The 25,867-nt window shown below is 49.9% G+C and overlaps 1 protein-coding gene across 1 annotated transcript in view; it reads left to right on the top strand.

The window, feature by feature from the left end:
• Positions 1-25,867, top strand: part of ITGA9 (integrin subunit alpha 9) — a 342,670-nt gene that overhangs the window by 266,804 nt on the left and 49,999 nt on the right. Inside the window, 3 exon segments of the mRNA XM_042903314.1 lie at positions 5,884-5,973; positions 8,124-8,232; positions 13,113-13,220. Coding sequence (XP_042759248.1) covers positions 5,884-5,973; positions 8,124-8,232; positions 13,113-13,220 — 307 coding nt within the window.

The following is a 25,867-nucleotide window of genomic DNA, read 5'->3' as shown; positions in this document are numbered from 1 at the left end:
AGGGAGAGATGCTCTGTGGAGTCACAAGGTTATTGGCACAGGGTTCCGACCTGAAAATGCGCAGGATCTGGGGTGCAGAGGGAGGCAGCGAGCTCAGCTTCATGAAACTAACCCAAGCCTTCCTATGAGGAGAATGCCCTCAGGAGCTGAGAATGACAATTCTAGAGAATGACATGTCCTGGACTCTTCAAATGAGCCCCGTTGGGGCCAGCTCAGGGGCGACGTGCCGCACGGGATAACAGGCACCGGCTCAGCCACGTCTCCGGCCCCCAGATACAGCAAGAGTCATGCTTGGGACCATCTGCCCACCCCCCGTGCACGATCGCCAAGTGGCTGTCATGGGCAAAGGACCGAGCTGGGGCTGAGAGGGATCCTGGATGAGTGACGGGGAGTCTTGCATCCCAAACCGTCTCAAGAAGGCTCCAGTCTAGAGTTGGAGGCAGACACGCAGCTTCCTACAGGGGAGGAGAGAGGAACTAGCGAGGGCAGGCACGCTTCGCCCCTTCAGTCTGCAAATGTCCAAGCACTTCCCACAAGCCAGTGTGCTGCGTAAGACACTGGCACAGCCCCTCCTCTTGGGGAACCAGTGGGCTGGTAGCAGGGGGACAGATAATGAGCAAATGACTGCGTAACGTCAGCGAGAGACCAGGAGACAGCGGCATTCATCCAGCAAGCGGGACGCATTCGCCAGCAGTCCTAAAGCATCTTCTTTTTGTCCTGTACTCTCTTTAAGCCCACTCGGGGGGGTTGGTTCTTTGGCTGTCCTAGGAGGGGGTCCAGGACAGTCCTGTGCATTCTGAGGTCTCAATCACTTCAAGCCTCACAGCAGATTCACAAACCTGTGATTAAGGTGTCCCTTGAAATAATCAAAATTTGATTTAAAGTGAAGGCTCTCGCCCCTTAGGGTGGGCAAGCGGCAGAAGGGAAACCTACCTGCCTCTCTCTCTCTCTCTGTCTCTCTCGGGAATGGTCTTGCTTTCCTCCAGGGATGCTGCTCCTGCCCCCTCGTTCCCTGGGAGAGTTCCTGAGCCCCCGAGGCTCGCAGCAGGGCTTGTGGGAGGTGTGTGTGAAGCAGGAAAAGTGCCCGTCCCTTAACAGGTGCTGGTGTCTACACTCCCCCGGCCGCAAGGGTGTTTGCAAGCTAACTCTTGCTTTTGCACAGCCAGCCCCCTGCTGCGGGTTCTCAGCTGCTCTCCCTCCTCATATCCTCCAACCTCAGCCTGTCCACAGCTAGAGACCCGTTCAGCTGAGGCTACCCTCAGGGACGGGACCAAAGGGGACCCCACACTGGCCTTCACACAGAGTCCTTACTCAGTAGCCTCAGCCCTGCTGGTCTCTGGATTCTTCATGCCCCTCTCTCTTCACTGGGCCAGGAGAGGGAAAGCCAGACGCCTTCCCCTACATTCTCTGGGGATGCACCCCACCCCCCACCCCACAGCACCCTGTGCTGATCAAGGTGCCCTGAAGCCTGAAAGGGCAGACACCCTGCCCCCACGAGCACTTCTCTCTAAAAGCTGTTTCTCCAGAAATCCTCCTTTCTCTGCTAGTACATCCTTGACGTTTCAGCTTGGATTTTTTGCCCCCGACCATAGGAAATCCTGGTCTGGTGCTTTCCTCTGAATCTTGGCATCTTTTATACCCCAGCCAAACCATGCATCAGAGCGAACATACTATCACCCACCCCCCACCCCCCAGTGATTGTTGAATTTTCACAGATGCACCAATTCCCCAGAGTCTCGGACTGAGATCCTTCCCAAGCCCTGAGTCTGTCCATTCTCTGCAGTCCATGCCGGGCCCCTCACTAATGGCTTTGCCCTCAGGTATCCCATCTCCATCTCTAGCCGCTGGTTTGGGAAGCTCAGGTCGGTCCCCAACAAGCACAGACCAGCAGGCACCTGCGGTGAGATGCAGACACAAAGAAGCCCTGATTGTATCTCCCACTGCCCTTCGCTTTTGTTTTCCTTTGAGGCCTTCCTCAGTCTCCGTGTTATTTAAAGCTGGCAGCATTCAGATTCACTTTCCCTTGGGAATGACTGGATGCCAGAAGCATACATTTTCAGAGCCCCTCGGTCCACAACCACGGTCGTCTCTTTTGGCTTCCGTGCTGTTTCTGTATCTTCTTTCTTTCCTTTCTTTTTTTTTTTTAAAGCATTATCACTAACATTTCGGAGAATGTTCTCTCTCCTAAAACTAAGAGCGCCGCATGTCACAGTGTTTATTTGGCTCTCTTTCCCTCGCGTTTTCGTGTCCGACTTCCGCTCCAGAGGCAATGACTCTCTGGCCTTCGGTTCAGCGCTAGTCGGACGTGGTGAACAAACACTAAGCGCGTGTAAAAAGTAGACGTCAATACCGACAGCCGTGATTGTTCGCAGCCAGCCCAGCAAGGCCGGAAATGCTGCAGAACCTTCTAGCCTGGCAAGGGGGGGACCGCGCCACGGGCTACTAGCGTTTCGACGCCGATGGCCATTGGCGGGGCTTGCGAGTTTCGGGCTTGTGTGAGACTTGGTTATTTCCCATGCGTACTGTTTGAAGATCACACGGTTCCCGGCCACCTAAAACGTGACTGCGACCTAACAGAACTGCATACAAAGCATAGAGAAGATGGAGTCTGTTCCCATCGCTAGAACCCAGAATGGCTTCCCCGGGGGATGGCATTTACCAGAAGAGTGTGTTTTCAGGCTGAGGACGCAGAGGCACGGCGTCGAGAGCTCACACAGGAGAGCCTAAGACCCATTGCAGGTGGTGGGCATTGCAGGGTTCGTGAGCCATCTCTGGGGAAGGCTGGGGAAGACGACTGACGGAGGAGATCCGGCTGGGCCACGGAAGGCCCACGTAGCTCAGGAAGTCCGCCCTCCATCCCAAAGGCAGAAAGTTTTTGAAGCGGGAAGTGACGCGTGCCACGGTTTGCCCACAGAGCACGAGATCGTTGAATTTAATAAAAGGAGGCAAATGGCCGATCAAACCTGGAAATTCTCATTCTCCTGCTGAGTCTTGGATCCACAGAAAACCCTGTGGTCGGGCCGACCCATCAGGGTGCACTCTCCGTCCCTCTCCACCTGGGACAGTCGATATTCCTGGGCAGGAAATAAATGACATCGGAAGCGACTTCCCTGGTTAAAAAGAGGGAACTCCACCTGCCTTCCAACCCCACCCAGAGCTAATCAGTGGTCAGAGAAGGAGAGCCCAGGGCACCCCGGTGAAAACTCTATCTGTTAGAATCACATGTCTGTAGACTCCAGCTGTGCCCATTGGAATCACCCCAGGGGGCTTTCAAAGCTACCTATGTCTGGTCCACCCTGCAGAAATTCGGGTCTATTGGTCTGCATGAGATCTGAGCTTTGGCAGCTTGAAATAGTCTCATCGGGTGATTCTAAGAAGCAGCCAAGGCTGAGAACCACTATCCGGGGTCCCTGCCTCTAGACTGGGCACATTTCCACTCAGCAAACACCTATTAAGTGGGTAGTACGTCTCGATGCAGTGCTGGGCACATAAGAAATCATGCTAATAACTTACTAAAATCAAGAACACCCCCTTTTGTGCATTAATACTGCTACATCGCATCAGGGGACACGTAGTAGTGGCAGCTTAAGTAATTGAAATAGAATCTTCTAGCCTTTGAATCACAAATGTTAAGGAAGCTGTATTATATGTTAAACATGCAGCGGAATATTAGCCAGCACTCATTTCTTGCCAGATGGTGGGAAAACTGGTCTCACTGCCCCAGAGGGCGGCCTCAGCTCTTGACTCCCTGTTATGACTGAAAGATCCCTAAAGCCCCTTATCTTGAAAGCCACAGTTAAAATATCAATCGTCCAGTCCTCCCCGTCACCACCCTTTGAAGATCTCCTGCCTACTTGTGGATTTAGGAGGACATAAAGTTGAGGCTAAACAGTCCTCCAGAGCTCTCTCAGCAGCCTGGCTCTGCAGACCCTGGGAAAGCATCCCAAGTCACGAGCTTGCAGAGTGACCGGAAGCCTTTTGATGTCTGGCCTCTGTATCTCAACTTTTCAACTTCAGTCGGTCTGGAGCAGTCACTCGATGACAGATGAGACCGTTGGGCCCGAGCGGCCAGCAGCCACAGGTGGCTGCACAATTGGTAGGGCAAGGGGTGGCGCTTCCTTCAGGAACCCATTACTCAGACCTGGCAGGATGCCGGGTGTGGGGAGGGGGCAGGCCAGGGCGTGACTGTCCCATCCATTCTGCAGCCTGGTGGGCCTCTAGCAGTGATTCTAAGGCTTTTATTGCCCCCCCCCCCCCCCGGGAAGGAGAGGCCAGGTGGACACCTGACAATCCGGCTTCATCAGACTGGCTGCCCTATGAGTGATGGATGTCACCCCAGATGCGGAAGACGGATGAAGAGCCAGGGGTCAGAGTCACAGAGCACCATTGTTTCAGAACAATAGGAGAAAGAAGGAGAGGGGATGTGGGCTGCTATTTAAGTATTGTTGCCTTTAGCACTTTCTGGTGGGAGAGGAAGGCAGTGGGGGCAGAAGGAGGGCAGGGAGCAGGCAGGAACTCTGCCTGCCTCAGGGAATGGGGGTGGTGGGGAGCGATCCAGTGAGCCGTGCCCAAACCTCAGCAGGGCTCCGGGCTACTGCATTCCACCCCTGGAAGATGAGCTTGGCTTCCAGCCGGGGTCCCACACTCAGGCCATGTGGTAGAACCCATCATCTGGGAAATGTAACAAAATAGTAAAAGCAAGTTCCGTCTTCTCTCTCCCTCTCCTCCTCTTCTTCCTCCCTCTCCACAACCTCCCAAATCTCCTATCAGATTTGGAGGAGGAATCACAATGGAAAAGCCCTCGTTTGGGAGTCAGACTGACCTGGTTTGCTCTGGGTCCCTTTGGGCAAGCTCCCTAATCTGTCTGAGCTGCTCCTTACCTGTCAGAGGTGGGTAATCCCTTCCGGGGTTCCTCTTAGGACCCAGTGAGATCATGCTGTGCAATACGCCTGGCACAAAGCGGCCACCCAACAGCATCAGCCTCCTTGCCCTCCCCTTTCCAGAAAGACCTCACAACACTCCCCTTTCTCACTCCAAAGGGGACACCTGTGTGTGGACATGCCGCAGCCAGAAGTCTCCAGAGGGAGCCCCCGTGATCTTTCTCATGACAGGATTGGCCAGGGCCTCTCTCCCGGGCTCGGCTGCTCGGCTCCATGGCTGGTGGGTGAGGCCCCCAGCTGGGCAGCAGCTGCCCAAGTCCAGCAGACCCTTTCCCAGCGGCAGGGCCCGCACCTTGCCGGCCCGCCGCTCGCGGAACAAGCGCTTACAGAAGTCGCATGCGCTGGCGGGGTCCCGCCATAAGCGTTCAGCACTCCCCTTGCCCCTGCACCCACCGGCCAGCTTTCAGCTCCCAGCACCTGCCCCTCTGCCGAGGCTTTCTCTGGCCAGAGCCCACCCACTTGGGTGCGTGGGGCAGGTGCCAGGAAATGCATGCTCCCTGTCCCCCGAGTGGCGGGTCTCAGGAGTCCGTGGACCAAGACCCACCTCCCTGGGAAGACTGAGTTGGGAAGACGAGCTGTGTGTTCCACGCTGCCTCCCAGATGCCCCTAGCGAGACCAACCCCAGTACAGCGCCGACCGCCTGCACCGTGTGCCTTCTTCGTCTTCCTTCCCTTCCCTGTCTCCCTCCTCCACTCCCAACTGGTGTCTCCGGGGGTCACCTCCCCGACACACTACCTGTACTCACATCTTGGGAAGGGGATCGCAACTGGGACAACACAGTGCCCACCGTGACTCTGTGCACGGACCGGAAACAGAACTGAGGACACGTAAGGTGCACAGTCAGCCCTCGGAGGGTGACGGACTGAGGTCTAACTCGGAACAAACAAGCCTGCTGCCGGGTAGCTGGCACTGACCGGCACTCACCCCTCTCCCTCCCGCGCAGTGGCAACGTGGAGCGCTCTGAGTCCCTGCACGACAACAGCCTCACGCTGACGGTGCCGCTGATGCACGAGGTGGACACGTCCATCACTGGGTGAGTAGCCAGGCCGGCCAAAACACAGGGGGACCCCGCGGTGGCACACCGGGCCTTGCTTGTATTTGCATGAGTAGCCGGGAGTCCGGGGCCCTGCCGGTCCCACTTCTTCCCAGCTTTGAAATGCAGGGCAAAAGCTAGAGCTACTGGCCCGTGCCCTCCTCCCTCCTTGTTTTCTCCTCTTTCCCAGCTACCCACCCACCTGCTGGGTAACACAAGAAGTTGGACGGCAAGGTGAAGCCCCATAATTTCTTTGGGCGTTCTGTACACCTTAATGTGCGTGTTTTCCCGGCACCCACCCCTCCAGAGTGTCATGATGTCTGGGATTCAAATCTCAGCCGAACGCTGCTGGGCCAGAGGTTACAGCCAGATGTGTCCCAGCGACCCTGGCTGGCTTGCAGAAAGGTCCACCTTTCCGATTAGCTTCACAGTCAGCGCTGGCTTTGCACGCTTCTGTTAACCCCTTCTGCAGAGCCTGCGGTGGCTCTTCCCGACGTCTATGGTGGTCCGGAATGGGCAGGGAACAAATCCAACGGGCACGGCGTCTGCCCAGGGGGAAGTCCACGGCCACTCAGCGTTGCTGGCGTTGGAAGGCAGGGCTGCAGGCCGCAGGCTGCAGGGACCCAAAGCAACCCGGGTGGTTTTCAGCCAAAGCCCAGGCCTGGAAAAATGAGAACTCAGTTCCTGTTTCTGGCTTCAGAAAACAGAGCACATACCTCTTTGATAGTGGAAAAAGGATTTGCACAATTAAGTGTAGATCAAATGAGGACCCACTGAACCCCTGCCCCGATGCAAGCTGAACTTTCTAGAGGTTCAGAGTTTCTCATTTTTCACTTCTCAAGTGCTTCTGGGTCCCGGCCTTGGCTAGAAGCGGAAGCGTTAACGCATTGCAGAAGGGCCATTCTGCAAGAGTTCACATGCCGCTGGGTGCCTGCAACGAGCCTCTGGGCGTGCTTGCACTCTGGGCGTTTTGGTCAAGTCTTTGAGACAGGAGGCATCAGAGGAATATATTTGCAAGTTAGCATAGATCTGCCTCTGTTCTATTTTTAACCACGTGCGGTTTATTTACTTGCCTCATCAGAGGCACGGTGAGAATATGGCCTGAACCAAGCCCTGCCCTTGGGGAGGAAAGAGAAAACACTGGATCCTGCTGTCAGGCCCTAGGAGGCCTCATTGTGGAGGCGTTAACAGCCCCCACTGAAGCCATCAGTTACACACCCGCGAGTCAACCTCTGACCTTTCCAGGAACAAAGGTCCTGGAAACAAGGCTAGTTTAAAGGAATCAGTTCTTGCCATTTGGTCACTCCAGAAACTCACTACATTTCTAAAATAATACATGTAAGTTGGAAGTAGATGAATTGCTGTCCGTTCAGGTTTGGTACCAGATATCTTACATTACCGTGTCTGGGCAAGTGAGTGGCTTCTAGAATGTCATCTAGAATCCGTGATTTGTCTCGGAATTCAAGTGAGTCCGAGCTTGGTTTCGTCTCAATTTTGTTCACATGGGCAATGTGGAAAGCATCACTACAAACTGAGCTCGAATTCTTAACCACATCTTAAATAGCCACTGTTTGAAGTCTGAAGAAAAATGCTATCATTGAACAGACTCAGCTTTTAATACCTAATTTCTCGTGGTTTTGGTGGTCTGACATTTAAGTTGTTTTAATGAATCTGTCGGAGTGGGGTGTAGGACGCCAGATACATAATTCGTTTATATTTATTTCTTAAAAGCTTGTCGTGTTATTCCTCAATCCCCAAAATGTTTTTCAAATGATAAAACAGAACATGTATAATTTTGTGATCCACTTTAAAAAAAAAACAAAACAACAAACAGCTGAACTCAAAGCTACCATTGTCGTCGTCTTCCTTTTAGAAATGTAATCTCAGTACATATTTGTATGTGTAGTTTATTGATTTAATATAAAACAAGACATTCCTGGAAGCTTCTGTTTAGGAAAACATAAATCTGGCTGTGTCCACTTATAGGAAAAAGAAGTAACAATTCCAGAAGGGAAGGGTTTGGTGAAGACACTGGAGGGAGCAAGGTTCTAGATTAAATAGAGACAGAGGTTTGGGTTCTCAGGACAACTGTGACCGTGGATTGCTTGACCGAGGTTTAGGGTGACGGATTAAATGCTTGCCTCTTTCAGAATCATGTCTCCAACCTCCTTTGTGTACGGCGAGTCTGTGGATGCATCCAACTTCATTCAGCTGGATGACACGGAGTGTCACTTTCAGCCCCTCAACATCACCCTTCAGGTACCCACCCCTGGAGACTGTCTCTGTCACTGAGGGCCCACGGAAGGGCCCATGAGATGGATCTTCTACTGAAAAACAGCTAAAGAACTAGGCTCTTTCCAGGAGAAACTTGTCCCAGCCTGCTTGGCTAGAGTGTAGTGTGTGTGTGGCCGGGGGGGGGGGGGGGGGGGGGGGGGGGGGGGGTTTCCGTAACCACGCAGAATTAATCCCTTCCCTGTCTGCTGTATAGACCCCTCTGCTTTTCAACACTTGGAAGGAGAACTGTGTGATAAACCCCAGCTTTCCCCAAGAAGGCCTCTGGCCAGCATCCCAACCCAACTGGCCCCAAAGGATCCCTTTGAGTTCTCCATCATTATTCAGCTTATGGAGAGGGCAGCCTCATGCATTTGCTTTGTCCCCTTTTTCCTGGGGTTCTTCATGCTGACTCGGCCTGAAGGGACAGGGACAGCCATTCACAAGTGCTGTCTTCCAATAGCAAAGTGGTGTGAGAATGTGTAAGCTCCCCACGGGAGGCAGCGTGCTGCTCCCTCATGGAGCCGTGGCTGGCTCTCCCTGGTCATAGAAGCACCATTTTCAGCAGGCCCACCCGGTGTGGACCCTGGACATCATAAGGAACACCATTCCTTCTCTAGATCAGGGTGGGCAAACATCTTCTGCCAGGGGCCAGCAGGTAAGGATTTTAGGCTTTGTGGGCCACGCAGTGTCTGTGTGTGTGTGTGTGTGTGTGTGTGTGTGTGTGTGTGTGTGTGTATATATTTCCCAACTATTTGACAGTGTAAAACCATTCTTAGCTTGCAGCCCATGCCAAAAACAGGTGGCAGGCCAGATTTGGCCTACAGGCCAGTTTGCCGACCCTCATTGTGAAGTATAAATTCTCAGGCCAGCACTGTTCAACATGAACATCTTTGTGTGTTAAGCTAGAGGGACCTCGGCCTCATCCAGTCCATCCTCCTCATTTAGCAAACACTGGTCAGGCTCTGACGGGACAACCCTGTGTGGCCCAGCCCCCTGCCAGGAGCTGTGGATGAAGTGAAGGGAGATGAACCTGGCTGACCCATGGTGCACTGGAATCTACACCCCACATCCCTCCATTCCAGCTCCTAGAGCTGTCCCCGGCCTCTACCCGTTCGTCCCCATAGAGAAGATGGTTTTCCGGTCTGGCATCGACTGCCATGACCAATAATTACTATTTTCTTTCCCCGCGGCCACTCCTAGGTGGACTGAAGGGATGAGAAATAATCATGGGGTGTGGGTCTAGAACGAGGCGGTGAAACATTTGTGGGATCTCCCAAACAATGGTCTTCCTCTCTCTAAAGTGTTGTCCCAGGCAAGAGACCTCTAAAACTGTGATGAGGGACGCATGTTCCCAGCTCAGAGAGGAGGTGCTTCCTGACCAGCTAAGCCCCTACTGTCACACCCTGTGCTTAGTTTCCAGGGAAAAGGGGAAGATGGGGTTAGACCTGCTTTCGAAGCCTCATAGTGATTGCTGTGAGTAGGACCTCTGAGTTTCTGAATCGCTTCTCAGAATTAGTTTATCTTTCTCCATTGCTTTTTGTAATTGGATAGAAAACAGATAAAGACCAGATGGAGTGATTTCGTTCACTTAAATCACTTTAATTACTTACCCACTCTTAGCGGTAAGTTTTGGAGGTGTCTTACAACAAAAGATACTGTCCAGAAAATGATTCAGAAGGGTTCACGTGACACACACCATTAATGAAGAGGGTATAGGTGTTAAGAGAGAAGACAAGAGTCAGAGTTATACTGAAGATCCAAAAATGTTCTTATCACCCTCTAAAATGAAAGAAGGAAAGAAAGATCAATGCATCTGAGGGCATGCGGTCAAGTCGTGTTTCTCTGAAGGCATTTTTGCAGGGAGCTTAAAGTCTGGTATTCAGGCAAAAAGCTTTCTTCACATCTGATCCGACATAGGATACAGGCTGGAGAAGGGGGCCAGGAATGAGTGGCCGGGCCATGCCCCTTAGATAAATCTCTTGATTAGCAGTTGCCTGAGGAAGTACACGGCATTCCGTTCAGGATTAGGGGAGCTGACTGAGTCCGAAAGATGGATAGCGTGTGTCGTCGATTAGAAGGCGATCCTCTTGTGCCAGCAAAGCTGACAGTTTCCTTGAGGGTGCTCTGGTGACTCATCTTTCTGATCTAATCGTCACTATTATGACTGAAACGTAGGATGGCCACCGACCAGGCTGATGGTCCTAATGACCAAGGAACGGAGCTAGTGGGGGAGGGTTAAGATCAGGAATGTGGATAAATCTGTTCCGTATTTCCTTATTCTGGCAGCATCGCTGCTGAGGAAGGGCATAAGACTTTCCGTAGAGCGTGGTCTTTCTGTCTTTTCCAAAGCTATTATTCAACAAGCTACTAATTGTTTAAAGACTTCACGACTCTGAAGTCTGAAGATGCAGACAGGTGAAAGGCAGAAATACTAGCCTTGGGCCTGCCTTCTGCCTTCCATCAAACTTTTCTTAACAGGAACACAATCATCTGTTGAGCCCTGATAGGCTGTCTTTTTTCCATCGAGAGTTCATCATTTTTCTCACCTGAAAAATAATGGTGGAAAAGAACACGCCTGCCGCACGAGAACATTGGCGGAGAATCCAAGCTTAAGGCGTTTGTTAAAAAATAACCGTGGTAACACGGGGCCCTCTCACCCGTCCTGCGGTAGTGAGTGAACTAGCGAAGAGCAAAACCACTTTCTTCTTTCTCCCCCCCCCCCACCCCCCCTGCCTCATGCTTTTCGTCGGGATTTCGTCAGACAAGTCAATAATTGTCTTTTCAATTCTGCGCGCTCATGTTTCACTTCCAATTCGTTCCTTCAGTTGTGGTTAGATACTCCTTCCTTTTCTTGCGTCTTGGGGCGGTTGTCTTTGGTGGATTTTGTTCTTTTTGAATCAAGAGCTGGCAAGGACTGCTCCTCCCCTCCGTCATGTCCCTGCGCTTTGAAGCAGAACCAGCTACTGCAGAAACAATGAGCATGCGGTTTTCTAGGGACGAGCTGGCTGGAGCTCGATCCTGAGACGTCCTGTCGGTGTCTGCAGACCTGGCCAGATTTCCCTTCCCCTCCCGGCTCTGCCCTTCTGACCCCAACTTCAGAGACGCCTTGAATCCCCGAGTTCTGTCTCTAGTCCCCAGGCCCCAGAGCAGCCTTTAGCTGCTTCTGTCTCTTGATTCTACCCATGTTTTGGTTTTTTTTAAAGCAATAACATCTTTATCGAGATACCGTTTTTCTCCCGCGAAGTTCACCCGTTTAAAGTGTGCAGTTTATGGATTTTTGGCTTGTTTACAGAGTCGTGCAACCATCACCGTCACCTAATTTTAGACCGTTTTCGTCACCCCCCGAAAAGGAGCTCCACAGTCTTGAGCAGTCACTCCCCGTGTTGGCGTTTCTATTGCCGCTGTAAGAAATGACCACAAACTCGGTGGCTGAGAACAACGTAAATGTATTACCGTACAGTTCTAGAGGGTCAGAAGTTCAAAATGGGTCTCATCGGGCAAAAATCAAGGTGCCAGCAGGGCTCTGTTCCTTTCTGAAGCCACTAGGGGAAAATCTGTCTTACTTTTTCCTCCTTCTACGGGCTGCTGCGTTGACTCATGGTCCCCTTCATCTTCAAAGCCGGCAATGGCCAGCTGCGTCTTTCTCAAAGTTCACCTCCCTGATTCTGACCGTCTCCCTCTTCCCTGTATAAGGACCCTTGTGGTTACATTACACCCACCTGGATAGTCCAACGTAATCTCTTCATTTTAAGGGACACTGATTAGCAACCTTAGATCCCCCTTGCCATATAGCGTGTTCACGATTTGGTTCCTTGGATTTGGGGACAGGGACGTCTCTGGAGGCCATTCTTCTGCCTGCCACATTTCCCGTATCCCGGCCCCAGGCAACCACTAATCTACCTTCTGTCTCTACACCTCTATCCATCTTTTTTATTCTCCTTCATACTCCCTTTTTGCCTTGAGTTCCATTCTCGACCTTTCCTCCATCCCCTTTCCCTTATCTGTCTCTTTGCGGCCACTGTCTTTCCTCTCATTTCTTAGGACACGATGCGATTCTGGAGACAGAAAACAGAGAGGACTATCGGGGGACGGGGGGGTGGGTGGGAGGATAAAGTTTTGCAGGACCAAATGCTGGGGCAGAAAAGAGGTACACAGATGTCCTCAAACGGGATTAGCAAGAGATCAGCTGTAAGTTATGGAGAAACCCTGATCAGCCGGGTGGTGTAGTAAGAACAGCCCTTTCTGTAAGTTACATCATTTGGTTTGGGGAAAATTCACTTCGTCTTCTCTGTTACCTCAAACTGTAAAAGCAGGACTTGGACCAGATCAATGCTTCTGAAACTACAGTTCCTGGGCCAGTCGCGTCAGCATCTTCTGGGAACTTACTAGAAGTCCGTAAACCCCCTCACCAACAACACCCCGCCCCCCCCCCCCCCAGCAGATCTACTGCAGAAACTCTGGGCACGACTCTCCCCCAGTATATGTTTTAACAAGCCCATCTGATTACTCTGATGTACGTTAAAGTTTGAGAACCACGGGACTAGACTATGTTTATATTCCCACCAAGTGTAATAGCCGATGAGTAATTCCTAGGTATGTAAAAGGAAATAAAATTTTTAGCAGGAAGAAGACAAAGACATGCTGAAAGGGAACAAGGTAATTTGGAAGTTTGGGGGGGTTTAAAATGTGTATTAGGAGGATTTCTGTTTCATTAAAACCTGCCATTATTCAATATCTCAGATCACTTGAAGTCATGACCTTTTAGATCCCAAACCCTTCAGTCTCTGTGGGAGTATCTACTGCATGCCATGAAACGAAGATGTGTATTTCTATTAAAACTCACTGTGTGTGTCTCACACCCACAGGTCTATAATACTGGGCCAAGCACCCTTCCTGGGTCATCTGTCAGTATCACTTTCCCCAACCGACTATCATCTGGAGGTGCAGAAATGTTTCATGTCCAGGAGATGATGGTGAGTTCTCGCTTATTGTCACTGTTGCCTTCAGATTCGAACTAGCCCATTCACATTTTGCCTTCCGCCCCGAGGACCCAGAAAGTTTAGCTCATTCCAACCTTTAGAAACATACCTGGAGAAGCCGGGGACCCTCGACACCTGAATTTCTGCATTGGGACAGTTTGGTTAATGCCATAAGACCTCTCTGGGGATGGGGAAGGGTTGATGATGAACATGACTTCTGGGATAGACTTTTCTGGTTCTGGGAACTCCTGGCAACCTTAGGTGTGGCTAAGGCTACATTTTTCTGAGGGGAAGATCCACAGCATTCAGGAAGATTCTCAAGGGGTCACCGAGGCCTGGGGGATGAAGGCTTAGTTCCTAAGACAGAGGTGTAGATTGAAACCGACATTTATATACAGAATGTGTAGTTCTACTTGATTCTATGTCAACTGTCGATTTTATCTCAAGGGGAAGTTTGACAGCTAGGATGTGATCATCCCTCCCACCTCCTTGAAACAGTCTCCTTGGTTCCTCCTTTCTCACTGGCTTTTCTCCTCGTCCCCCAACATCTGTAGGGCTCGGGGTCAATCTCAGAGACCTCACCCAGACTCGTGGCCTTGTATTCAATGTGTGCTGATGACATCCAGCCCAGACTTCTCCCATGAAATCCAGACTTGAATGGTTAACTGCCTTCAGGCCATCTCAATCTAGATGCCTGACAGGAATCTCAATCTTCTCCAAAACTGTGGTCTTCTCAGTGGTCCCCTTCCAAATCTGCTGCTCCCACAGCCTTCCCCGTCTTTGCAAATGGCTGCTCAGTCTCTCCAGTTATTCAGATCAAAGACCTTGGATCATCCTTGACGCCTCTCTTCCCATACTTCACTTCTGATCCGCCAGCACCCCACTCGCAGGCACCATCATCTGTCTTCGGTTATCGCAGTAGCCCCCCACTTGTGTCCCTGCTTCCTTCTGGGCCCCCCTGCAGTCTGTTCCTGGCCCAGCAGCAGAGCGAGCCTCCCAAAATGTGGGTCAGGTCATCTTAATCCAATGGCTTACCCACCCCCGAATCTTCCGGCACCCCAGCTGGCCCACAGTCTGTCTCCTGTCGCTCTGTGACCTCAGTTCCTCCTCCTTGACCACTCTCTCCACTCCTGCCACACTGTCCCTTGCTGGTCCTAGAGCACAGCAGACACTTTCCTACCTCCAGAACTTGCCCTTGACCTTCCCTCTACCCAGATACCCTTCCCCCAAGGGGCCACATGACCTCCAGCTTACCTCCTTCAGCTGTGTGCTCAAATACCACCTGCCCAGTGACACCCTCCCTGGCCGGCCTTGGTCCCGGCACTCCTCATGCCCTTTTCCTGCTCATACTTCACTGTCACCTTCATCACCAGCTGACATTCCATGCGTTTTCATGTTTGACCAGTTTATCTGCCTCCTCCTGGCCCCCTACAGTATAAGGACGAGGGTTTCTCTCTGCTCACTGTGATATCTCCAGACCCTAGTACGATGCTTGGCATGTAATACATGCTCAATGAATATCTGTGGGCTGAAAGAAAAATCTACAGTCTGAAACAGAGTTGTTCACTCTGTCCGCATGAATTCAGGAAGAGAGCCATCCTGTTCAAAACTGCCTCAGGCTGATTCAGTCTGAAGTGGCTGGGTGTGAGGGGGGACCCTTCCTGGGAAGGACTGGGGCAGGATGCTCAAGTGAGTCAAGGCATGCCGTCACATTGAGAGAGTCACGGAATCATTGCTCTTCACGCGGGCACGCGAGGAACATAGCTCGAGCCAGACGAAGGGACAGTCTCTCCACTGAGAGCTTGAAAACTGGGGTAGCAAGGCCCACCACATGTCACACATCTGAGCCGACAGTTGAAGCAGACGCTGCCCACAGGTGTGGAAAGCGTCATGTGATGGTGACAGCGGCATCTGGCATCTCGGTCCGCTTGGGTCTCGTGGCCTGAAAACCCAGATCGTGTGAAATGTCGAACGTAGAACGGGTCGCCCCGTCCCGAGTCGCCTGCTCGATCATTTCCTTCCCTCACGATATTCCATTCCTGTTCCGTGAAGGGCCCACGTCTGTGAGCTCCGCTGACACGGAAGAAAAGAGCCCACGTTCCTTCCCAGCGGTGTGCCGTGGCTTGAACCCGGAGTAAGGTCACGCGTGCTCTTGTCTACCCCCTTAAATGTTATCAGTCATACCCACCACTCCACCTATTCCCCAGGGCCCAGGAGCGTTTTCCTCTTCAGCGTGCCCTGAGAGTTGTCGGCAGAAACGTCTGTAGGGTGGCAGAGAGAACTTTTTTCTGCATAGACAGAATTTTTTTTTTATTTTTTTTTTTTAACGTTTATTTATTTTTGAGACAGAGAGAGACAGAGCATGAACAGGGGAGGGGCAGAGAGAGAGGGAGACACAGAATCTGAAGCGGGCTCCAGGCTCTGAGCTGTCAGCACAGAGCCCGACGCGGGGCTCGAACTCACGGACCGCGAGATCGTGACCTGAGCCGAAGTCGGCCGCTTAACCGACTGAGCCACCCAGGCGCCCCATAGACAGAATTACTTATTGACCGAAACAGGAAATTTAAGGCACTCAGATTCTGAGGGGATCTCAGAACCAACGACACCCCTCTTTCTCTTGACTGATCGTCGGACCAAGGAGGAGCCACTGGAACGGACTTTGGAACACATTTATAAATAGCTGGCTTGCCTGGGAGGCGTGAGACGTGGTTTTCCTGAAGATCTGCAGAACTGCATGGCTGTTAGTGTAGCTGAGTGGACGCTCAAAAGCCCACGTGGTGTCAGCTGGCCTCATTCCACTGTTGGAGTCCTCAGAAGCAAACCCGTTGGATGTTCAAGGCCGTATTTAGAATTTTCACGAAGTCTGTAACAGAATCCGCAAGGATGGCCAAGCCTCCCGTTGGATACGCCAACCCGTGGTCAGAGGCTGACGGCCTTTTCGTGGTATGGAAAACCCAACTCGCTGGCAGACCTCGCTAAGCAGGTAGTGAAGCACCTCGTTCCCGTGAACAGTCACGGCTGGATTACGACGACCCTGGTAATGTAAAGGCGATGCAGTGATGAGGCGAGGGTCCCCGGGTACCTGTTTCAGAGGCCGATGGGCAGGACATCCTCTGCCCTGAAGCCCTCGGGGCTGAGAGCGAGGGCGTCCTGTCCTGAGGCAAGCTCAGCGTGTCCCCAGCTTCAGCCCCTCCCTTCCTCAGCAGAGCCCGAGAATGCTCCCTGGGACAGGTGTGGCCCCTAAAGCTCATGGCGTTCTCCACATTGGCCCTCCGGGACTGCGAGTGGAGTAGGGCTTTCATTTGGGAGATTTGGGTGGCGTGGTGCAAGTGGAACTCACCCGTTTGGGGAGAAACCGGCCCTCGTTTCCTATACCGCACAGGAGGTGACTCTCCAGCCTGGTGGCATCCCCTCCCCAGGCCACCTCCATTTCCCAGCCTGGGACGGCTGAGCGGCCAGCCGCCGGCTACGGTTAAGCCAACCGAAGCGCCCTCTCGGGAGAGGGCCCTCCGTCATCCCTCCCCACACCCCGTGGGACCCTCAGATTGTTTCCAACATTGCCCTCAGTGTCTGTTTTGCCTGTGGTCGCCATCCACGTAGAATGCTAAGGGTGGGCGTGCCGTCCCCATGGGCACTGGGCCATCACCCCACCTCTGGCCCTGAGTCTGTGGCACAGGTTTCCAGCTGTTGGCTCAGAATTCATTCAGGAGCATCTGGATGGCTCAGTCGGTTAAGCATCTGACTCTTGATTTCGGCTCAGGTCATGATCTCACAGTCGTGAGTTTGAGCCCCACTTATGGGCTGCGTGCTGGGCGTGGAGCCTGCTTAAGATTCTCTTTCCCTTTCTCTCTGCCCCTCCCCTCCTCGATCTCTCAAAATAAATAAAGAAACATAAAAAAATAATAATGATTCAGGGGCATCTGGGTGACTCAATAGGTTAAGCATCCGACTCTTGATTTCAACTCAGGTCACGATCTCACAGTTTGTGAGACTGAGCCCCAACATCAGGCTCTGCACTGACAGTGCAGACACTGTTTGGGATTCTCTCTCTCTCCCTCTCTCTCTCTGCCTCTCCCTGCTCTCTCTTTCAAAAATAAATAAATAAACATGAAAAAAGGCTTAAAAAATAGTAATTCGTTCAGGCCCGTCTGGGGCTAGAGCTATGATCCCTGGGCAGGACAGACCTGCCTCTAGGTTTCACCAAAGACTCTGTGTTTTCCCGGAGGGTTTCTTAAGGTCCAGGTGCTGTGAGTGGAGTGTGGCTTTGCTCATGTGGGAGAGATTTTTCTAGGGAGCCTAAGGAAGCATGACCCCTTCATACTCCCAGCTGTGGTTCATGATCTTTCCTTGTAGCAAATGGTCTAAGCCCCTCCACTCTGCTTGTGTTCTATTTAGAAATAGACCACAGTGGTGGTCCGAGGAAAGACTTAATTTCCACTGCCTCCCACCCATCAGCGTTGCGCGGTGCCCCGTGGGGACACACTGACTTCTCACAGCACAGCAAAAATGTGGGTAAGCCGCGGTGAGCATAGTATCCATCAGGAAGCCAAGGTGCAATAACCATGAAAGAGAGTGAGAGGGAAAGAACACCAGAAATTCAGACTTGCAGGAGACTGACCTAGGAAATGTCACTGAAATACCATGTGACAGATGCATGGAGGCATGCCCAGACCCAGGCACGTGGTACAAAGGTGCAAATCCCACCTTGGGAAGGGCAAAGGAAGTGCAGACTCTTTGAGTCAGGGCTGAGAGGATGTGTGGTTGTTCACCAGGAGAACACGCGAAGGGGAGAACTTTCCAGACAGGGAGAGGTCACCAGTTGTATGTGTACAATGGAGGCAGTATCTGATTCTCTGTTCTCTGTGCCTAGTCTTATACAAAATTGGCAAAGGTAGCTGTTTTCTACACCTTCTCCAGAGCATACTGCAGACAGATACCTGGGCAGTGTGATAGGAAGTCATTTCCTGTGACAGTTGGTAAGTTAACCATTCCTTCTGGGGTGCCTCATTTCTGTGTACTTGTGGATCACTCCATCTCTCCTGACCTAGGAATGGGAAAGGCCAAGCCACTTGCCCCCAGAGGCTGTCAAACCACACGTCATGGATGTTGCCAATAAATGACCTGTGGACAGTGGCTTCTGTGGGCCAGACAGCCCTTGTGAGGCAAGCATTTTCTCCTTAGAGAAAGTTCCTATTGGAAGTGAGGACATAACCTCTCATACAGCTTGATGGGAATTGGCCTGGAAAATGTAACGGCTTTTACTTTGGTGTAGTCTGTCTACACGGACAAGCCTTTTAGCAGAGCCCCGGGCACGGGCCTCAGAGCAGCTAAGTTAGCATGTAGGTTACAAGCATTATGGCTTACCAAGGGGCGACCATTTGAACTTGGGTGGTGGTCCCACTCCAGAGTTAAGTTTTACTCACAATGCATGAAGTTCAAGGACAGGGATGGGAGGTTTGTCTCAGGATTCAAGTTTTATTTGCTGACGCTGAAAACCTATGTGTGTGCAGCTTTCTGATGCTGGAAGTGGGGGCTTTGGGGTTTGGCTCTTGTAAAAATGCAAGATGGAAGAAAGTCAGACATGACAGTTTACAGAGAATAAAGGGCTGGAACCGTATGCTAGGTGAAAGCCTGGGTCTTTCAAAGAACTCTAGTGTTAATCTAGAGACACTGAATATGCATCCCATTCTTTGTTCCCCCCACAAAACCATCTGAAAAGGTTTACCTCTCTGGCCAGCCCTGTCCTTGCTTTGGGACAGCAATTCTGAAGCACTGACCTGATTTCCAGGAGGCGAAAGAATGTGGAAATAAGGGATGATTTTCTGAGGAGACACATCAATAACTTTGCCATAGGGCATCGTTAGGATGTTGACATCAATATGATATTAATAACTAGTATCCATTAAAATATATCGAAGTAAATTATAAACCCCCTCCCACGCTGTCCCTGCAGACACATCAGACGGGACTGCCCATGATCTAATTTCTGCCAGAATGAGTCGGTTGATATGGGAGCTTCACCTGACTTGTGATGAGTCTATATCCCTGTAAAGGAAAGATGTACCTGATACATCAGTGACCACACAGAAGCTTAAACTTAGAAATGGAGGACTGAATTGCTTTCCCCTAGAATGATCTGGAAAAGCTTCTTTTTTTTTTTTTATGTTTATTTATTTTTGGGAGAGACAGAGTGTGAGCAGGGGAGGGGCAGAGAGAGAGGGAGACACAGAAGCAGAAGCAGACTCCAAGCTCCGAGCTGTCAGCACAGAGCCTGACATGGGGCTCAGACCCACAGACAGCGAGATCATGACCTGAGCTGAAGTCAGACGCTTCACCAACTGAGCCACCCGGGTGCCCCCGGAGAAGCTTCTTAAAGACGGTGGTGTTGGCACCATTAACTCGATCACATTTAATCAATGACTAAAGAATGAAGAGCTTTCTCCTAAATACCTGACAAGATAACATACCACTTCCTGCTGTCCTGAGGCTTTCGTGGCCTGTGTTCATGAGCTGTCAAATTAAATCCACATAGCACCTCTACAAGGGGCGGGGGTGGCGGTGCGGTGGGGAGGGTGGTCCTTATCCCAGGTAGAGGAACCAGTCTCAAAGACTGGCCCAGCGTTACACAGCTGGTAAGTCAGAGAGAAGGGTCCGTGATCGGGTCTGTCTGGCTCCAAAGCTCATGCGTTTCCTACTGCAGTGTATTTCACACCCCTCCTCAGAGCATTGCCCAGCCACCAGAGGCAGACTCAATCAGTAGAAGAGACAGATGATGAACAGACCACCAGGAAACACTCACTGAATTGCAGCACGTCAACCCCAGGACAGAGAGGCACCAACTGCTGCAAAAAGAAAACCTCAGCCCAGACGGTGTAATCATGATGCAGACGGAAGATGGGAGAATGAGCGAGATTGATATCTTCAGAGAGAAGCAAGAAGACAGTGTGTCCATGAAATAGAGAAGCTCGTGTTTCGTACATTTAAAATTTTGATCCCTCAGACAAAAACCTCAGCCCATGAGCTGTGTCGTAGAATGGATGTAAGAGAATAAAGCATCGGGTTGGAAACTTGAGGGGTTTTCCAATAACGTAGCGCTAAATGACCCCCAAAATGCCAGTCAAACTTATTCCGTTATTTTATAACAACCTGAAAGGGAGATCCAAATGATCTCAAGATGAGAATTAGAAGGCAGGAAAAATGGAAATGAAAGCAAGTCAAGATTCTTGTCTTGTTTGGGGGAGAGTTTCTGTACCAATTAGCTCAAGGCTTTGATAAAATAAAAAGTCTAAATACATGAAAATTTTAGTGATGCCTTAAAAGAATGAAAGCAAAGACATCTAAACCACTAAAGAAGCATTTTAAAAGAACTCATGGAGGTGCCTGGGTGGCTCAGTCAGTTAAGCGTCTGACTCTTGAGTTTGGCTCAGGTCACAATCTCATGGTCGCGAGATTGAGCCCCTCATCTGGCTCTGTGCTGAGTGTGGAGCCTGCTCAAGATTCTCTTCCTCCCTCTCCCTCTGTCCCTGCCCCCTTTCATGCACACTTTCTCTAAAAATTAAAAATTAAAAAAAAACTCATTAAATACATACACATGTTTATATATAAATGCGATGGCAAAAATAAATCCAAACATATCAATAATCAAAATAACTGTGAATGAAATAAATGCCCTAGTAAATGACAGAGCCTGTCAGGTTAGGGGTTTTTGTTTGTTTTTCTTTTTTTTTTTTTAATGTTTATTTATTTTTGAGAGAGACAGAGACAGAATACAAGTGGGTTAGGGGCCGAGAGAGAGGGAGACACAGAATCCGAAACAGGATCCAGGCTCCGAGCTGTCAGCACAGAGCCAGACACGGGGCTTGAATTCACGGCTGTGAGATCGTGACCTGAGGACCCGAGCTAAAGTCGGACGTTCAACTGACTGAGCCACCCAGTCACCCTAGGTTAGATTTTTTTTAATCCAAGCGTAAGTTACTTACAAGAGGCACACCTTTAAAATGACCCATAAGGTTGGGCTGCCTGGGTAGCTCAGTCGGTTAGGCTGTGCTGACAGCCTGGAGCGTGGAGCCTGCTTCAGATTCTGTCTCCCTCTCTCTCTCCCCCTCCCCTGCTCACTCGCTGGTTCTCTCTCTCTCTCAAAATAATAAACACTAAAAACATTTAAAAAGAAATGAATAACCTTTATTGTAAGGAAAGAAACAGACGTATCTCTATGGCAAACAATGTTGCTCACCCCCAGGAAATATAAGGTAATCAACTGACTGGATGTGAGGCCTTGTGCATGCGGAAAGTAAAAGCTTGGGGCACGCTTATAAACTGCCTGACCTTGCATTCCTCAAGCCACACACTGGTCCACTGGCTAAGGGTGCAAAAGCCTTACGAGACCCAGGTGGTTATGTACAGCCTCTGGCCAGTCATTGGCTGATCACTAGGCTATGCTGATCCAGGACAACCCCTAGGAAACCAGGCTTAAAAGTAAAACAAATGTAAACAACAACAAAAAAATAGCAGAGACATCAGAGATTACACATTGCAGAAGACACAGATTCACAGAATTAGTCCAATCAAGGCACTAAACAAATAAGCAAAACAAAAAAAGTAACGACTACCTCTTCCCGAAGGAGGGTAAGAACTCAGAGTTGCCACAATATTTATCTAAAACTTTCAGTTTAGAAAAATACATATGTGAAACATGCAAAGAAGAAGGAACAGGGTAAACGGCGCAGGGGGAGAAAAGGAATCAATCGAAGCTGCCTTTGAGAAGCCCAGATGTTAGATTTAGTAATCAAGGACTTCAAAGCAGCCATTATAAATATGTTCAGAGAACTAAAAGAAACCATGTTTAAAGAATTAAAGGAAAGTATAATAACAATGACTCATTGGACAAAGAATGTCAGTAAAAGATGGAAATTATAAAAAGAGCCAAACAGAAATTCTGTTCCAAAAATTCCAAAAAATACTTTTCTGGAGTTGAAAGGAAAATACCTGAAATGAAAAATTCATTAGAGGGGCTCAGTAGCAAATTTGAACTGACGGGGAATCAGCAAACTTGAAGATCAGTAGAAATATCCCATCTGAAGAACAGAAAGGGAAAAAAAATACAAAAAATGAGGGAAGCCTCAGAGACCTGTTAGACATCATAAAGTATACACATAGAAATACTCATAATTGGAGTTCCAGAAGGAGAGGATAGAAAGAGGCAGAAAAAATATCCAATGAAACAATTGCCCCAAATAGTAGAGATGTTTAGACTCCTTCACAATAAAAGATATGGAGGCAACTGACTCTCCATTTGGAAAGAAGTTACAGAAAACCTCGACCTCACTGGGGGGGAAAACAGGCAGATTAGAAAGTTATATGTAAAAAAGGAATATTAGCAGAGAGTACTGAATATTTTCATAATATTTGGATGGGAAAGCTCTTCTTCCTAATCAAATCATAAAATCCAGAACCATTAAAGGAAAGATTGACAGATTTAAATCTATAAAAATGTTAAACTTTTGTGTGATCATAAAACATCCCAAACAAACTAACAGATTATTTAGGAGAATATATTTGCAACATAGTTGACAGACAAATATGTAAATGTCTTCTTCAGATCAATAAGGAAAAGGCCAAAAAGTATAAAAATGGGTGAAGGGATATGAACAGGCGATTCACAGAAGTTTTCATGGCAAATAAACATTAAAAAAACAAATGCAAATAAGCAACAAACATTAGCCTCACCAGTAATCAGAGCAGTGTAAACTCAAATGAAACCCAGTTCCCTCCCCAATTAAACTGGAAAAAAATCCAAAAGATTGTTAATATCCATAGTTGGTTAAGATGAGGAAAAATGGGCACTCCTAAATACCATTGGTCTAAAAGGCAATCTGATAGGGGCGCGTGGGTGGCTCAGTTAGTTGAGTGTCCAACTCTTGGTTTTGCCTTGGGTCACGGTTTCATGGTTCATGGGTTTGAGCCATGCACTGGGCTCTGCACTGACAGCGAGGCGCCTGCTTGGGATTCTCTGTCTCTCCGTCTCTCTCTGTCCCTCCGCCACTCTCTCTCAATATAAGTAAATCGACTTTTTTTTTTTAATTTTTTTTTAACGTTTTATTTATTTTTGAGACAGAGACAGAGCATGAACGGGGGAGGGGCAGAGAGAGAGGGAGACACAGAATCGGAAGCAGGCTCCAGGCTCCAGGCTCTGAGCCATCAGCCCAGAGCCCGACGCAGGGCTCGAACTCACGGACCGCGAGATCGTGACCTGAGCTGAAGTCGGCCGCTTAACTGACTGAGCCACCCAGGCGCCCCGTAAATCGACTTTTAAAAAGCAATTTGACAGTAACTATCAGAATGTAAAATGTGATTACCAGCAATTCCACTTTTAGGAACCTGTCTCAAAATTCTCACATAAATATATCCAGCAGAAACTTCTATTTGATGGTAGATATGGATGTCATTGTTCTCAGCACGAAAGTAAACTCTTTCTATTTTGGTGAAGTAGCAAATAATATTCCACAAGGATTCTGAGAGGGAGCTGTTAGATTCAGGCTTAAAAAAAGTAGTAATAATAATAACTTTTTGTTAAGAACTTGTAACAGATGAGGCAATATACCAAGTACTTTCTCTGGACAAATTAACTTAATGTTCATTAGAAATTACCAAGGAAGCAGAGGCACAGGGATGTGCCTAGGTCACAGAGCTGATAAGTGGCTAAGTTAGCGTTCACTTTTTTTTTTATGTTTATTTTTGAGAGGGGCGAGGAGGTGCAGCGACAGCGGGGACAGAGGATCCGAAGCAGGCTCTGTGCCGCCGGCAGTGAGCCCGATGTGGGGCTCGAATCCACACACTGTGAGCTCATGACCTGAGCTGAGGTCGGATGCTCGAAGTCAGTATTCACTCTTAACGACCAGACCGTACAGCCACGCGCAAGGCCTCGTGACATCTCTTTGTCTGGACGTCAGCATTACCTGGAAGTTAGAACTGTGGTCGGGGAGGTCTCGCGGAGACCTTCATTCAGGGTGGAGGCCCCGAGCTGTCTCGGGAGGTTGTAACGTGATCTTTGCGCGTGAAGGTTCGGCTTGGCGAGTCTGTGTTTCCTGAGAATTCTCTCTCCTTGCTTTCAGCCCTCTGTGGTTTCTCTCCGGTGAAGCCCCGGGCCCCATGTTGCCCTTTGCGGTGTCCAGACTGGACATCCAGGAGCCTCCGTGTGTGCTTGCTAGCCCTCACCCGGGGGGAGCTTTCTGCCGCAAAGGAAATCACTTAGTTCGCTGGCAACAGCAGTTGGACAGTAACACCGGTTTCTGAAGCCGGCCGGTTGTTAAGGCACATTTTGCAGGAGCGAAGGCCTGGGCCCTGTGACTTAGTTAACACACGGAGGATAATTGCCACAAGAAGTCTCCCCTGTGGCAGGCTTGCTGGAGGCCAGAACTTGTGCACCAGCCAGGTCTGGTGCTCCAAACCAACCCAGCAGATAACCCAACATTGAACCACTCACTTTTTTTTTCACGGTCTACGACTCTCCTCCATAGTGGACCCATGCTTCTTTTATTCCCCCTTCTCCACTCTCAGCTTTTCTGTTGAAATGCGAGGGCTTATCCTATACCAAACCAGCGTTCATCCGGGGAGGGGCTTTCCTACTAACAAGAATTCAAGGCCTAGAAACCCCAGGATGCGGAGTCCAGGGGGATGTTCTTCTTCTCCTTGAGGACCTGGTTTGCCATTTGAGGACTTGTATTAACTTATCTGTGTAACTCTCAGGGACACCCCTGGGGTCCTCTGTAAAAAGATTAACAAGGAGATCTGAATGGTCAAAACCACGTGGTCTAAAACCCTGCGTGACCTCCCGTTCACCTTTCCAGGCCATGTCCTCCAATACCCTCTGCCCCCGACCTTGTCTTCCAGCCACTCTGGACCATGAGGGCTGCTGATTCACCCACCACGCACGTCGCTGGGCCTCCTGGCCTTCCTAATGGTTCCTTCCTTCCCTCTGGCTACGGAAAGCCCACTCATTCCTCGACACCTAGTTCTCACACATCCCCTCTCCCATCAAGCCTTCCCAGATACCTTCCTGGGTAGTCCTGCCCAGGGCCTTTGCACCTGCCTCTGCTGTGAGAGCACTCTTCCCCCAGTTCTTTGCATGGCTGGCTCCTTCTCATAGTGTGAGCCTGAGCCCCAAGTTCACCTTTTCACCGAGGTCTTCCCTGGTCACCTTAGCTAATGTTGCAAATCTCCATCAACTCTATCTCATTTCTCTGTGTTACTTTCTTCATAGTACTTGTCACCGCCTGAAATGACTATTTTTCAATTGTCCTCTTCCACAAGATTGAAAACACTATGACAAGAAAGTCATGGCTGCCTTGTGTCCAGCATTTGGTGGCCCGACTATAATATGTGCTCAGATAAATGAAAGAATAGAATCGACATTAAGTATTTCTTTCTGCCGTAGAACAGGGTGGTGTCCTTAGACCCCTGCATACCCTGCAACACATCTAACGAGCACCTCATATGTCCTCGGAACTCAGGAAATTTGTGTTGAGTTGAAATCCCAAGATGTTTTGGCAACTTCCCTTGACTCACAGCAGAGGCTGCCTTAATTATAAAGTGGGAATAAGTAAAAAGGTAAAACTTTGAAATAAGGGGCCAAATCTCTAAAC

Source organism: Panthera leo, chromosome C2 (assembly GCF_018350215.1).
Source record: "Panthera leo isolate Ple1 chromosome C2, P.leo_Ple1_pat1.1, whole genome shotgun sequence".
In the NCBI taxonomy this organism is placed as follows: domain Eukaryota; kingdom Metazoa; phylum Chordata; class Mammalia; order Carnivora; family Felidae; genus Panthera; species Panthera leo.
The sequence above is the reverse complement of the archived record's forward strand: the minus strand, read 5'-3'. Positions and strand labels throughout refer to the sequence as shown.